This window comes from Myxine glutinosa, chromosome 9 (assembly GCF_964187855.1).
Source record: "Myxine glutinosa chromosome 9, kmMyxGlut1.1, whole genome shotgun sequence".
Taxonomy (NCBI): domain Eukaryota; kingdom Metazoa; phylum Chordata; class Myxini; order Myxiniformes; family Myxinidae; genus Myxine; species Myxine glutinosa.
In genome coordinates this window covers 62,773,088-62,787,082 of record NC_136269.1, presented here as the reverse complement: position 1 = coordinate 62,787,082, position 13,995 = coordinate 62,773,088, and the positions used below count along the sequence as shown (strand labels likewise).

Genomic DNA, 13,995 nt, shown 5'->3' with positions numbered 1-13,995 from the left:
CAATAAATAATTAACTGATGGTAATTTTATTGATTCAATTGGATTCCTTGGGCCCTAAAACATAGGGTTAGACACCAAAACCACCTTTGTAGGTTGAATAATAATTGAGATATGGCCATTTTAAGCTCCCGGTGGCCATCTTGGACGCCATCTTGAAAATGACCCCTTTCCGGAAGTCGGATGTTACTAGATTTTTAGTATGTTATTTAGCATGCCCAATGGTACCAGAATCCATTGAAAAACCTTTTGTATCAATTTTTTTGGGGTCCAACCATATATTGACCCCTCTATTTTGTCATAATCCGTCCATATAATTTTTTGAACTTCGACAGGACCAGTGTTCACAGTCTACCAATAAAGAAGAAGAGTTTTGACGTTAGTAATTGGCAAGTCTTTCGCACAGAGTAAATGCATTGGAATGGTCTCCATGGAAACAAAAGGTAAATGTAGTGTGGAAGGTGGACGTGCAGTAGCGACAGAACATACGGTCGATAGATTTAACCTGCAAATGGATAACTACGTACCGTAAAATGGGGGTGAATAGGGACAGCAAGGTGAATAGGGACACAAACTGAAATAAAGTTCGGAAAACTTTTTCACTGAAAATTGATAACCATACTGATTTGTTGATATTTGGGTTGAAAGTGTTCTCTTGTTTTTTTTAAAAAGCAACTTATAGTCCCTATTAACCCCATATATGGGTTCAATAGGAATAAATAGGATTTTTATGGCTGTCCATATTAACCCCGTTTTATGGGTGAATAGGGACAGTCACTAATACAAAAAAATAATAATCAAGAAACAATCCTGAGTTTCCAACTTATTGCTAAATTGATAGCTCAGATGGATGCACATAATATGCACCCATAATATAAACCACGGTGCCAATGAAAAAAATATGGGACAAAAGGTTTCTCCAAACTGTCCCTATTTCTTGATTATTATTTTTTTGTATTAGTGACTGTCCCTATTCACCCGTAAAACGGGGTGAATAGGGACAGCCATAAAAATCCTATTTATTCCTATTTAACCCATATATGGGGTTAATAGGGACTAAAAGTTGCTTTTTACAAAACAAGAGAACACTTTCAACCCAAATATCAACAAATCAGTATGGTTATCAATTTTCAGCGAAAAAAAATTTCCGAACTTTTTTTCAGTTTGTGTCCCTATTCACCCCCATTTTACGGTACCTCGTTATAGGCATTGGGGATACAGAGGTACATATAGTAAGGGAAACATATGAAAATCTGTTAACTAAATTGTTACCAAAAAATTTCTTCACCAATATGTTTGTAAAGGTGTGTAATAACATGTGTTAAAATGTTGAAGGTCAACTCCCGTGGGAAACCCAGAAAAAAAGCTGTTGAATTCGGGTACCGAAAAATTATTTTCGAGAATTTTTATTTTTTTTAATCGGCCCTTAAGTAACTTATGAGGGGTCAAATAAGGGTTTTTCATGATTCTGAGTTGATTGTTAACATTTATATTTCACCACAGACACTCCTTTGTGGAAAAATAATTTCTAAATATATCTCATTTTCTACTTTGCAGGACATGGAGTCTAGCAATATGGATGAAGACGTTACTCCACCTGTGCTCAATTGCTTCATCTGTGCACGCTCGGATACACCAGCTGAAAGGCTCATACAGGCAACTCCAAAGGGATACTCAACTTTATTGAAACAAGCAGAAACTGTCGAAAATGTTACTGTTGTGGAACGTATGAAGGAGGCTCAAAAGGAAGGAAAACTGAGGTACCACCAGAAGTGTAAAAATGATCTGTACAACAACTTTGTTGCAACCACCAAGAAGTCAGCTCAAGCATCAAAGGCAGAGAAAGAGTCATCAAAGTTGAAGAGAAGACGCACTACTTGTGAGTTCAGTTCATCAACTGGCTGCAGTTCTAGAAGATCACAGTCAGTTGACCTCCTGTATAAGGATGTATGCATTCTTTGCAACCAACCAGCCCAGCTCTACAAAAATAATCCAGCACAAGCTAGAAAGAAATACAGAGTGCCAGATAATTTGACTGCAGATACACTGAAGGCAAGCTTGCTGAAGACAGCACGGAGTCGCGGGGATGACTGGGGCACTGAAGTCACTGGACGCCTGGAAGGGATCAACGACTTGGTAGCAGAAGAAACACTGTACCATTTGCGATGCAAACTTATGTTTGCGAGAGGTGACAGTTTGTCCAAGACTGATGAGGAAGGAAAAAGGAAGAAAGGACAGAGGAGTATTGATGAGGAGCGAGAGGCAGTTTTTATTGAATTCTGCGAATGGTTAGACTCAGAATTAGAGCATGGGGTAATGAACATGGACCAAGTCCATGAAAAGCTGCAGGAGTTTGATCAGTCACCAGAGAAGAGCCTTTCTTATTCAAAGCATTGGCTAAAGATAAAACTTCTAGAGAAATACGAAGACACCTTGTATTTCACAACACAGGGAAGAAGGGCAGATGTACTCTGTCTCAAAGATGGCACCGACAATATTCTGCGAGCGCATCATGCTAATCTTGACCATGGAGATGAGAAGACTCAGATCATAAAGACGGCACTCAAGTTCATATCCAATGATATTGCCTTGATTGATTTAGGTCCAAAGTCATACCCCACCACACACAGTATGACTGACATCGATAGTCAGCTGACACTTGTTCCTGCAAGCCTTCAGATGTTCTTGAGACCGATTGTCAAGACAGACGAAAGAGTTGCCATTTGGGGACAGAATTTTATTAAGGCCTGTCGACCTCGGTCTGGAGTATTGCCACACCAAATGGGGCTTGCCATACAACTTGATCATAGATTTGGGTCAAAATGGATGCTCAACAAGTTCCACCGGCTGGGATACACTGAGTCTTACACGGAGACACAAAACTACAAATACTGCTTCCTTAATAGTAGGAGTGGAGATGATGTTCCAGATACTTCTGGCACTCTTGACACCATTGTGGAGGAAACCGATGAACAGATCAATGATGAGGTTGCGGTTGATGCTGCGCTTGAGGATCAATCAGTGATGACAGCCAAAGTGCCAGCCAGTGAAAGTGAATTGTCAAGTAATGATCAGGTGGTCTTTATGGAGGTTGGGGAAACAAACAATGCAGTCACTCAGTTTGTTGGAGACAATATAGATTTAAACATTGTCTCTATTCATGGAAACACTCCCTTTCACTCAATGGGTTGGATCGAAGTCACCTCTCCGGCACCACCTTTGCCAGATCCACAGACAACAGCAGCTTTCCCCCGGGTGAAGTTGAAGGCACTCGACAAAGCTAAGATCCTGAGAGGAACTGAAGTAAAGATTATTCCATTTACGAACAGGAAACAGATAGGAACGAACGCGATCATGTTTCTCCCCCTCGCTGAGCTTTCCTCCTCCCTGGCTCATGATCAGCCACTCCTCACTCCAGGTGACACACTCTGGGCAGCGGGGTGGGTGATCAAAGCCAACGATCCTGAGTTCCCACACTCCAACTGGAATGGCTGGATGAAGAGAATCCATGCTAATGATGCAAAGCAGAGCACACAGATCGAGTTCCTCCCAGTTATTGAAGGAGACCCTAATGACCTCAACACCACCACTTCACCACTTCAACACTCTGAAATTCGGTACAACATGTTCTCAAGGAAGGCAGCGGCAGGAGTGATCAAACCAGAGACTCTACCTCCAACAGAGGGTGCAGCTGCACAACATTCACTCCGTGCCTACCTGCAGACCCGGGACTGGATCCTTCTACAGAGCATGTCTCTGAACCCCAGTGACTATGGACGGACAATAGGTGTGCATGGGTATGAGCCAGTTCCAACACTGGACCCCACGGCTCCTGAGGAGCTATTGCAGTTCACGAGCTGTAATTGTCATGGAGATTGCAGCAACCGGCGATGCAGCTGCAAGAAGAATGGGGTCACGTGCATCTCGGCCTGTGGAGTCTGTAATGGCATTACATGCAGAAACTGCAGTCATGATGTTGTTGAGTCTGAAGAAGACATAGACAATGACTGTTGAAACTTCTGACATTGTGAATGAGAAATAACTCTTGAGTATTATATATGTATGTGAAATAAAAGCTACTTTGTGTGTAAATGTAAAAGCGAAAATATAAATGTTAACAATCAACTCAGAATCATGAAAAACCCTTATTTGACCCCTCATAAGTTACTTAAGGGCCGATTTAAAAAAATAATAATTCTCGAAAATAATTTTTCGGTACCCGAATTCAACAGCTTTTTTTCTGGGTTTCCCACGGGAGTTGAACTTCAACATTTTAACACATGTTATTACACACCTTTACAAACATATTGGTGAAGAAATTTTTTGGTAACAATTTAGTTAACAGATTTGTGAAATATCTCATAAAATGCCCTTACTAATAGACATTGGCAGGTGGACTGTTCGGTAATTCAGGTTGGTGTTTGTGACGTCTGTGTGAAGATCTCGTCAAATAGTGAACGTGCTCCCAATGTTTGTTCATTCCTCGTCACCGAGCCCTCCGCTAAAAGAAAATAACGTAAAATAAAAATCCAATGTTAAATATCCTCGAGCCTGCTCCTGCACGTCCTCGTGAAATAGACCATTAAACACCGGCAGATTGAATTCACCTGGAGTTAATGAGGCGCACACCTTGATGCACCGCACACCACTACCTTGATGGGCCAAATGGTCTCCTCCTGTGTCCTGCGAGCTCCTGCTCTATCTTTGCGATGATCGAGTTCCTGTTGTTAATTGATTAATCGATACTCATTGGAGCAAAGCGCGCGGAATTCCAGAACTGCGGGAACTGCGTGAATCTCGTGACGTGGAGGGGGCGTGGCCTGACGTGACGCGAGGTCGAGCTGTTTGTGTGAGGGTTTTTTTCCCCCTTTTTGTTGAGAATTTTCCTACAAAGTCCAAATACTTCGCCGTCTGGCTCGGAGGTTTGAGGTGGAATTTGTTTTTGCATTTGTAAGTCTAAAGTGTCAGATTCGAGGGACTAATCCTGACGCCGATCGCTGTCAATTGGGAAATCTATTCATTGATTGTTGATCACCGGACAAGAGCAAATGAGCAACTCGGCGGTGGTTGAGGAGGTGAGAGTAAAGGAAGGTGAAGAAGAGGAAGAGGAGGAAAAGAGGAAGAGGAGGAAGAATGAGGAGGATTGGCAGCAAGAGGTCCGATCGGAGCACACTCCTGGTAAGATCCTCACAACTTTGGATCGAACCACCACCAAACCAGGAGACCAGGTGCGATGTTTTTTAAATATTATTTCACTTTCGATCGAATCGTGGAATTTTCAGTCTTTGCTTTGCACTGCGGCCGCCGATGGTTGTTTTCGTTGGAACAAACACAGATCGGTTGTACAACTCGGACAGGAAATGATTTGTGTTGTTTTTGTGCTTTGACCTGCACGTTTCACATGAGGCTGCAAGTTTGCAGAAAACGACGACGATGGCACTCGGCAGAGCGCACACCTCCACCTGGCTCGACAATTTACGTTTTGGAGACCACTGATTGTGATGGGCTGAGTCTCCAAAATCGAATCGGCCTCTTCCTCATTTACCCAACTCATCCACCAACTTTTGTCTGAATCCGTCCATAACTTTTTGATATATATATATGTATGTATATGTAATTATGTATATATTTAGTTTTGGGCCTGTCTCTCAATGCTCTCGATTCACTTTAACGAATTTTATCAGATGTGGATATATTCAGCAAAATCTAATCAATTTGTCCTTGCCACACACCCAACCTGTCCACCAAATTTCTTCTGAATCCGTCTACAACTGTTTGAGATCCTGCTCACAGACAGACATGGGTAACAACATAACCTCCGTAATCCTTAGGTGGCAGAGGTAATGAACCAAATGAGTAATTAGTAATTGCTTGCTCATGAATGGGCAGTTGTTTGTAATGATCATTTGTATGAGCGGGCAGGACAGCCTGCAGGTATGTGCACTCATCTTTTGAACTGGCTGTCTTCCCTGCGTTCCAATCTCGACCAGCTTTAAGCTGTCACCTTGGTGTTCATAACGAAAAACGGTAAAAAAAAAATTTTTGACTTTTAGGTGACCTTGACCTTTTGACCTCAAAAGCAACCATGACCCAATATGCAACCCCTGATTTTTTTTTTTTTTTTTTTTTTTTTTTTTTTTTTTTTTTTTTTTTTTTTTTTTTTTGCATATAAAGTTGAGGCTAGTGTGAGAGCCAACACATAAAACACGCAAAACTATAAACAAACATAAAACATAAAGGGAGTGGGAGACAAAAGGAGGAGAGAGGGAAGCACAACAACAGTAGAGAACAGGGACATCCGTGGATCGTTGAAAGGAAGCGGACCAGGGGCGGGGGTGGGGGGGGGGGGTGCGAAGGGCGTATACAGACATACAGACATGCTCATACACCGCTCATACAGACATACAGACATACAGACCGCTCATACAGACAGGGTATAAAATAAATGGACACTATTAGGACATTCAGAAGAGAAAACGGGATTAAAAAAAAGGTGGATTTGGGGTGTATTAACGGGGGGTAGAAAAGATCAAGGTTTTGGATGGGGGAAGATGAGAGATGGGGGTGAACAGCTGTTTTAAAGACCTGGAGGGAGGAGTGGGATTGAAGAGAGTGTGGGAGTTTGTTCCAGAGATTGAATGAAGGAGCGAAGGCGAGCAGCGAGTTGATTTTGGCAGTTTCACCAGAAGAGGGTTGCTGGCAGATTTTGTACGTTCTGAAGGAATATTAGGGGGACAGAGCAGGGGGAGCTAGGCCGGCGAGGAGACTGTAGAAGCCAGAAAGACCACTAACCTGCCTGTGGTGAGACATAGAAAGGCCCTCATAATCGGCTTCATCATGGGAGGTTCCAATGATTCTGAAAGCTTTGGTTTCAACAGCGTGAAGCCGAGCTAGGTGTGAAGCAGGAGCACCAACCCAGAGGAGAGAGAGAGCAGTATTCCATCAAGCTGCGGATGAAAGCCTTGTATGTGGTGAGGAGATCAGAGGTGCCAAGGAAGGACTTCGCATGACGGCGGATGCCCAGTCGGCGACTGGCTTTGAAGGCCAGCTTGGGAATGTGGTTTTCCCAGGAAAGATCATGGCAGATAGTGAGACCCAAAATATTTAGTGACAGAACTTCTTCGAGAGGATTATTCAGAAAGTGGATGGGAGGGTTGTCCAGTCGGTCTTTTTGGAGAGAAAGTGAGGGTGTGAGATTTGTCAGGATTGAAAGACATGTTCCACTTGTTTGACCAGTCTGATTTTGTCCAGGTCTGCAGAGAGTGAGGAGGCTGCAGACTGCCGATCTGAGGGTTGAGATATGGAGCGGCAGAGAGTGGAGTCATCAGCAAAGAGAAAGAGAGGATTTTTCAGAGAGTCGGAGAGATCATTGATGAAGACTAGAAAAAAAGCACAGGGCCCAGAACACTGCCTTGGGGAACTCCAGCCTGAACAGGAAGAGGAGATGAGAGAATACCATTCAGGGCCATATGTTGACTGCGACCGACCGGAGAGGAAGTATGTGAGCCATGCATTTAGGTTTCCATGGATACCATAAGAGGAGAGTTTGGTGAGCAGATCGGGGTGCCAGACCGTATCGAAGGCACGTGATATGTCGAGGGAGACAGCTCTGATTTCCTGTTTGGCATTGAGGACCTCCATCCATTGTTGAGACAGCAGAAGCAGCATGTCCAGAGTAGAGTGACCTGGTCTGAAACCAAATTGATGATCAGAGATCAAGCCATTGGAGAAGAGGAAAGATTTCATATCCGAAGCAATGATGGATTCCATGACTTTGCTGATAATTGGGAGCAGGCTGATTGATCTGTAGGTGCAAAGATCTGTTTTTGCATCTGTAGTTGCAAGGAAGTTCATAAGTGCATATTGTGTAATTTTTTTTTTGTGCAGGCCTTTCAACTTGCTGCAGCATATGTCTCTGATGCTCAATATGCCAGAAACATTCCATTTCAAACAGGAGAGAATGCCATCTGGTAAGCCTTGCTCGATATTACAAGCTTCCAATTGTTGATAAAAGAAAACCTTGCAAAAAGGAAATCTTTTACCTCATGTCTCCAAGAATATTTGTGATATTTTGTATTAATCTTAATTGTGATGTCGTAACTTTTTGAACTTATGCAAATGCACATTGGTATTAATGAAAATTATTTTAGTTGTGAAATGAATTGTAGAACTTGTGAACAATTTATTTTGCAGGTGTTATCACTTTTACACAAAATGGGTCACGAAGTTCCCCATGTACCTGTTCCTTATATTGGATCTGGCGTTGGCCTTGGTCGAGTCACCAGCTATACCTGGCCTGGAGTGGCCATTCTGGGTAAGATCTTCTGATGAAATGGAATTACCTTTGAGGGGGTGGGATTGGGTTTGGGAGTGAATAAATTTCCAATTGTTTGTTTGGGAATGCAGGCCAGCATGTTGGTGGAGTTATTGTGCCTTGTGGCTTTTACTGGTCGGCTGGTGCATCTCGGCATGTTCACCGAACGTCGAGTGTTTTGGAGAGATGGCAAGAACATCTGCGTTGTCGTGGCAGTCATTGTATGTTGTACCTTTTCTAACTTTCTGGATTGAATTACATGCTCGGTTTGATGGCTTGTGTTTGCTGGCTTGTCTAACCTCGAGATGCTTGCTGATTCAAATGTTGTCATATCTCTTCCAACAGGTGACTGCTATTGACATGGTGGTTTACCTGGTCTTGACTGTTGAAGGACATTGGGACATCAGGTGGTCCCGTGTGTTACGACCTATCTTTGCAATCAACTTCAGCGAGAGTCGCCAGGTTTGAGTTATAATAAAAAAATAAATAGATATTGTGCACACCAGGGTTTTTCTCTTGATTTTTCTGGTTTCTGTAATATGGAACTTTTTATTATATTGGTTTATTGCCCCTTCCTTCTTTCCAATCTATCTTTGTTTACCAAGTTGCGTAGTGGAAGAACATGCTCAACGGAATGACAGGGACTCAAACTCAGGACCCAAAGTTCTCAAGCCATCCACTTTCCAGTCGTAGTTAGGACAGGAATTTGTAGTTTTGTTCAGGGTGCTGGTGATAGCTCGTCTACTCTTCACGAAAGAAAGACTGTGGGATCTTTAACGTTCACCAAGTAATGCCGGGAGACAAGATGCCCAGTTTATTGTCCATCCGATGAATGGCACACACATTGATGAATCACAGGGATGACAGTTTATATCAGGGTCGGGATTCGAACTCAGGCTGGACAGCTTAGGAGGTGTGCATGTGCATCAGGATGTAACTGGAGCATGTTGCTAAAAAAAACTTTTGTCACATTACTTTATTTTTCTTATAAAATGTATTTGTTTGGCATCATGGCAGTTCCATTAAACCATTTTCTTCCACCCTCTCCCCTCACCCTCTTCCCACAGCTGCGTCGAGCATTTTGCAACATCCGCAGAACATTGCTTGGAATCCTAAGTGTCTTTATCCTCTTCCTCTTCAGCATCGCAACCTTCTCATTACTGGCACTCAAACTCTTTGGAAACCAGTTAGTTTGCACGATTTCTGCACTCGCTATGTTGGTGAAAACTTGAACGTTTAATAAGTTGTTGAATGTTCTCGGTACGATACATGCCCGGTTTAATAAGTGTTGAATATATATATATATATATATATATATATATATATATATATATATATATATATATATATATATATATGTATATGTAAATATATATATGTATATGTAAATATATATATATATATATGTATATGTAAATATATATATATATATATATATATATGTATATGTAAATATATATATATATATATATATGTATATGTATATATATATATATATGTATATATATATATATATGTATATATATATATATATATGTATATGTGTATATATATATATATGTATATGTATATATATATATATGTATATATATATATATATATATATATATATATGTATATGTATATATATATATATATATATATATATATATATATATATATATATGTATATGTATATATATATATATATATATATATATATGTATATGTATATATATATATATATATATATATATATGTATATGTATATATATATATATATATATATATATATGTATATGTATATATATATATATATATATATATATGTATATGTATATATATATATATATGTATATGTATATGTATATGTATATATATATATATGTATATGTATATGTATATATATATATGTATATGTATATGTATATATATATATATATGTATATGTATATATTGTTACAGACGTGGCTTAGATGTTGGTTTACCGAGCGGTTTTGGTATGACCACGTCTGCACAAGTTACCGATTATACTCGACGTTGACGAAGCCGCGCCACGCTGGCTCAATAAGAAAAAGAAGACACCCGGCTGGGTTATAAAATGACGACACCAGGGATACGGTTCTCAAGACCTCCGGAGGAGATTATATTCGTTACGGAAAAGGTTAGATTACAGGGGCTAGAGGTACAACATAGAAAGACAAGCACTTAGACACAATCTTATATTATTCCCCAACAGACGACAGGCAAACGGGACAACGGCTGACTCACACGGGGGTTGATGGAAAGGACAGGCGGGTAGCGATGGCTCCAGGTGCACCTGTGCTCAAAGGTTAGAATCGACCCGGTCCGGTCCAGAGATGCGGGGAGGTCTCGTCGCAGCGCTCAGAGGTGACGTTCTTTCTCAGGCGGGTTCTCTTCCTCTCAGCGGTCGTAGGCAAGGCAACGTTCTTTCTCCAGCTGGGGGCGCATCTCACGTCACGTCCGCTACGTGGCCGCGTATATCCGGCGGGGAGTGACACGCCCTCGGCTCGTTAGCTCCGCCTCGTGGAATCGGCACGTTGCTTCTCATTGGGTGCGTGCGGGGGGGTTTACCAGGCTCCGCCCTTGACGAGGAGCTGACAAGGAGCCCCTTCGTGGTAACCCCGTGGAGCGCATGGTCTGGAGCGCATCGTCTGGAGCGCATTGTCGATGGCGGCGAACCGAGCCGGTGGGAGGACGCACACTCCCCCCCGCGCAGCGCCGTGCCCCTCTGTTGTTGTAGACGGGGAAGAAGATGGGAGGAGGTATGGGAAAGGTCCTAAACTCACTACTGATGCCATATAATCACATTCTGGTGCAACGAAGAGTCATAATTAATGGAAACGAGGCCTTAACTGACATAGACTAAGAATAACTAGGAAGATGTCCGAAAGTTGTCTACGTGTGGTGCGGTGGACCTGGGCACGACATTTAATGGGGGAATAAGGGGAAGGTCGGCTCTACTGATTGTTATTTACATGCAATGGGACTAGGGAATGGGGATTGGGAAAGTTGGGGAGTATTGGAGAAAATAGGGGAATATTTACAAGCGGATATGGAGGCCAAATTCCATATTCGCAACATTGCACCCTTCTCTACCCTCGGGGCGTCCCGACCCGATAAATTTTTACCTACTTTAGTGTGGCACGCAATGTAGTTCCCTCTACTATTAACTCTACCCTGAGTGCGACAGTTTTACAGATATTCACAAATGAGTAAATATGTCCCCCTGCGACGTTGCACCCTTCTCCTCACAGAAACACACCCACAGGATAACCGAATCCGGAAAGAATTCGCAAACTAAACATACAGCCGGTAGGGAGCATTATTTACAAGATTACGCTGATATCTACACTACGATCCAGGACCTGTTTTTGGAGGAACACATGCAGATGTTATGCATAGAGAGAGCGCGCTGGCCAGCATCGATACACCAACCCACGAGTGCTCTGTGGCCGACGGCCTTTAATAACGTGCAGAGCACCCTTTCCCAGCATCACAAGCACCACCCCACCACCAATCGGTGCAGTCACCATTGTTCATTGGAATAAAAATAAATTCGACAACCCCTAACCCTGCAGGTGTCTCTTGCTCTTCTTGTGGTGCACTTGGTGTTAACTAAAAGTGGTTCACCTGTATGGCATAGGTGCCACGTTGACCCATAGGTCCATCCCCGGGTGGTGCTTGGCCGCAAACGAACTGCGGTCCATTGTGGGTGGCCACAAACATTGCGGTCCATATGGTGTATCGATCCCGGCAGCAAACAGCGAAAGTGCAGGCCCACAACTGCGCAGCCAGCACCTCTCTCTCCTCTCTCTCTACCCCAAGCCAGATCCTCGGAGGTGGGAGACAAAAGAAAACAAAAGAAAAGACAAGTGAGTAAGGTGGTAAGGGCGCAAAAGTGCACGCAATGTAAGGTGATGCACACTGGGGGCACATGGGAACCAGGTGAGACAGGTACGTTCCTATCGTACGCCCCCCCCCCCCACCAGGTAACCTACATGGCCCCTCCCTTACCCCTTACTGTATCCACAAAACACAACACTACCCATAAACATCTACTTTACAAATCAACAAACATCCCTACTGTCTTCCCCGTTCCTCCCATATACCAAATTCGTCTTCTCTCCCTCCTAACCAATCAAATTTGCCATTTTCAACTCTCATCAAAATTTGCCATCTCCAACTCAACATCATAATTTGCTATCACCAATTCATCATCAGTCCCTCCTAAGGAGGGAGAGATGGAATCACCCCAATGTCTCATCCACGTCGTGATGCGTCTCACCAATCCACACAGCAATTCTCATTTCCTGCACACAGAACAAAGAAAACACAGGTGTGGAGTCCTCATCATCACCACAGGTAAGTGGCTGCGTATGGTGCGACAGGTTCATCAATCCTAACTATCTCCTAAATGACTTTAACAACTTTACACTACCCGGGGTCTTTCTCCGGCCAAACCATTGGCCCTCTTACACTATGGGTTCTAAAAACCAATTCCCATTGGCCAAACTGTGGTGCTTTTCAATTTGGGGTCTCACTCCCCCGATTCATCTCCCGGTGCCCTCGCACAATTTCTGGGCTGTGGCGTGTACCTCTCCCAGCGGGTCTACCCACCTGCACACCTCCACCACTGCAGTTGCCTCCGAGCTTACCTGCTCCTTGCCCTAACCTAACTACCTGGGGAAGGCCCTCTGGCACTCTCCCCACTCGGTGCCCTCTCTGGCACTGGGCTACCCGGGTCCGTCCTCCGGATCCTCGGGCCCCATCCACAACTCTACCGGCTCCCAGAGCCCACCTGCGGCCTCACCTGGCCGACATCCTCACAGTGGTGGAGTGCCCAACCAACTACACACACTAACAGGCTACACGCCCAGCCATTTCCACAACACTAATGCACCCATCCATGTACCATTCTTTCACCCGCACCACAAATGCCAATATCCAACCACAATTTACCTGTACCCTCTACCTAACACTTACACTACCCGCCCCGGGTACTCGTGAAAGGGGTCCACTCTTCCCCCATCCACACCTTCGCACCATGCACACCACTCCGTACCACTTACTCCAACTCTCTCCACACACCTGTACTTGCACACCTGTGCTCTCACACCTGGTGCCACCTGCACCCTTCTCTCCCCAAGCGCATTCGCGCTGATCCACAACACTCACTACTCATACACTGCTCCACACACCTGTCCAGTTGCACACCTGTGCAATCACACCTGTTCAATTCTCACACACACGGCATCATCTCAGCTAGCTACTCCCTTCTGAAACTTGCGCTTCCCAGTCGTCCCTTTTAAACTATTGCGCTCCCACGTCATTATCATCCACCCTAATCTACCTGCGTCCCCACTACAGGTATCAGTCACTAACTAAACTTAACGTTACCTACTGTCATCTTCTAGATCCCTACACACCATATCCTAACCCACCCGGGCTAGTTTTCACTGCCATACACCCCATAATCTAGTGCTCCTTTGCCCCCCACTGTGAGGGATGGTGGATTTGCCATCCCACCACATCGGGGGTCTCTCACTATAAATTTTGTTCGTCCAAATCCAACAATCAAAAATTTTCCATTTAGTGCCAATTCTATTCACTTTTCTAAATTTTGTATCAAATCACTACTATCACTATCACCATCACCCGTCTACTTATTAGGTACTCTCGGT

At 43.5% G+C, this 13,995-nt stretch overlaps 1 protein-coding gene across 1 annotated transcript in view; it reads left to right on the top strand.

Annotated features, from left to right (window-relative positions):
* The first annotated feature begins 4,798 nt into the window (after nt 1-4,798).
* Nucleotides 4,799-13,995, top strand: part of LOC137435365 (two pore channel protein 2) — a 65,544-nt gene continuing 56,347 nt past the window's right edge. Inside the window, exons 1-6 of the mRNA XM_068129084.2 lie at nt 4,799-5,225; nt 7,885-7,967; nt 8,191-8,311; nt 8,404-8,532; nt 8,657-8,773; nt 9,379-9,497. Coding sequence (XP_067985185.2) covers nt 5,046-5,225; nt 7,885-7,967; nt 8,191-8,311; nt 8,404-8,532; nt 8,657-8,773; nt 9,379-9,497 — 749 coding nt within the window. The 5' untranslated portion in view covers nt 4,799-5,045. The remainder of the gene's footprint in view (nt 5,226-7,884; nt 7,968-8,190; nt 8,312-8,403; nt 8,533-8,656; nt 8,774-9,378; nt 9,498-13,995) is intronic.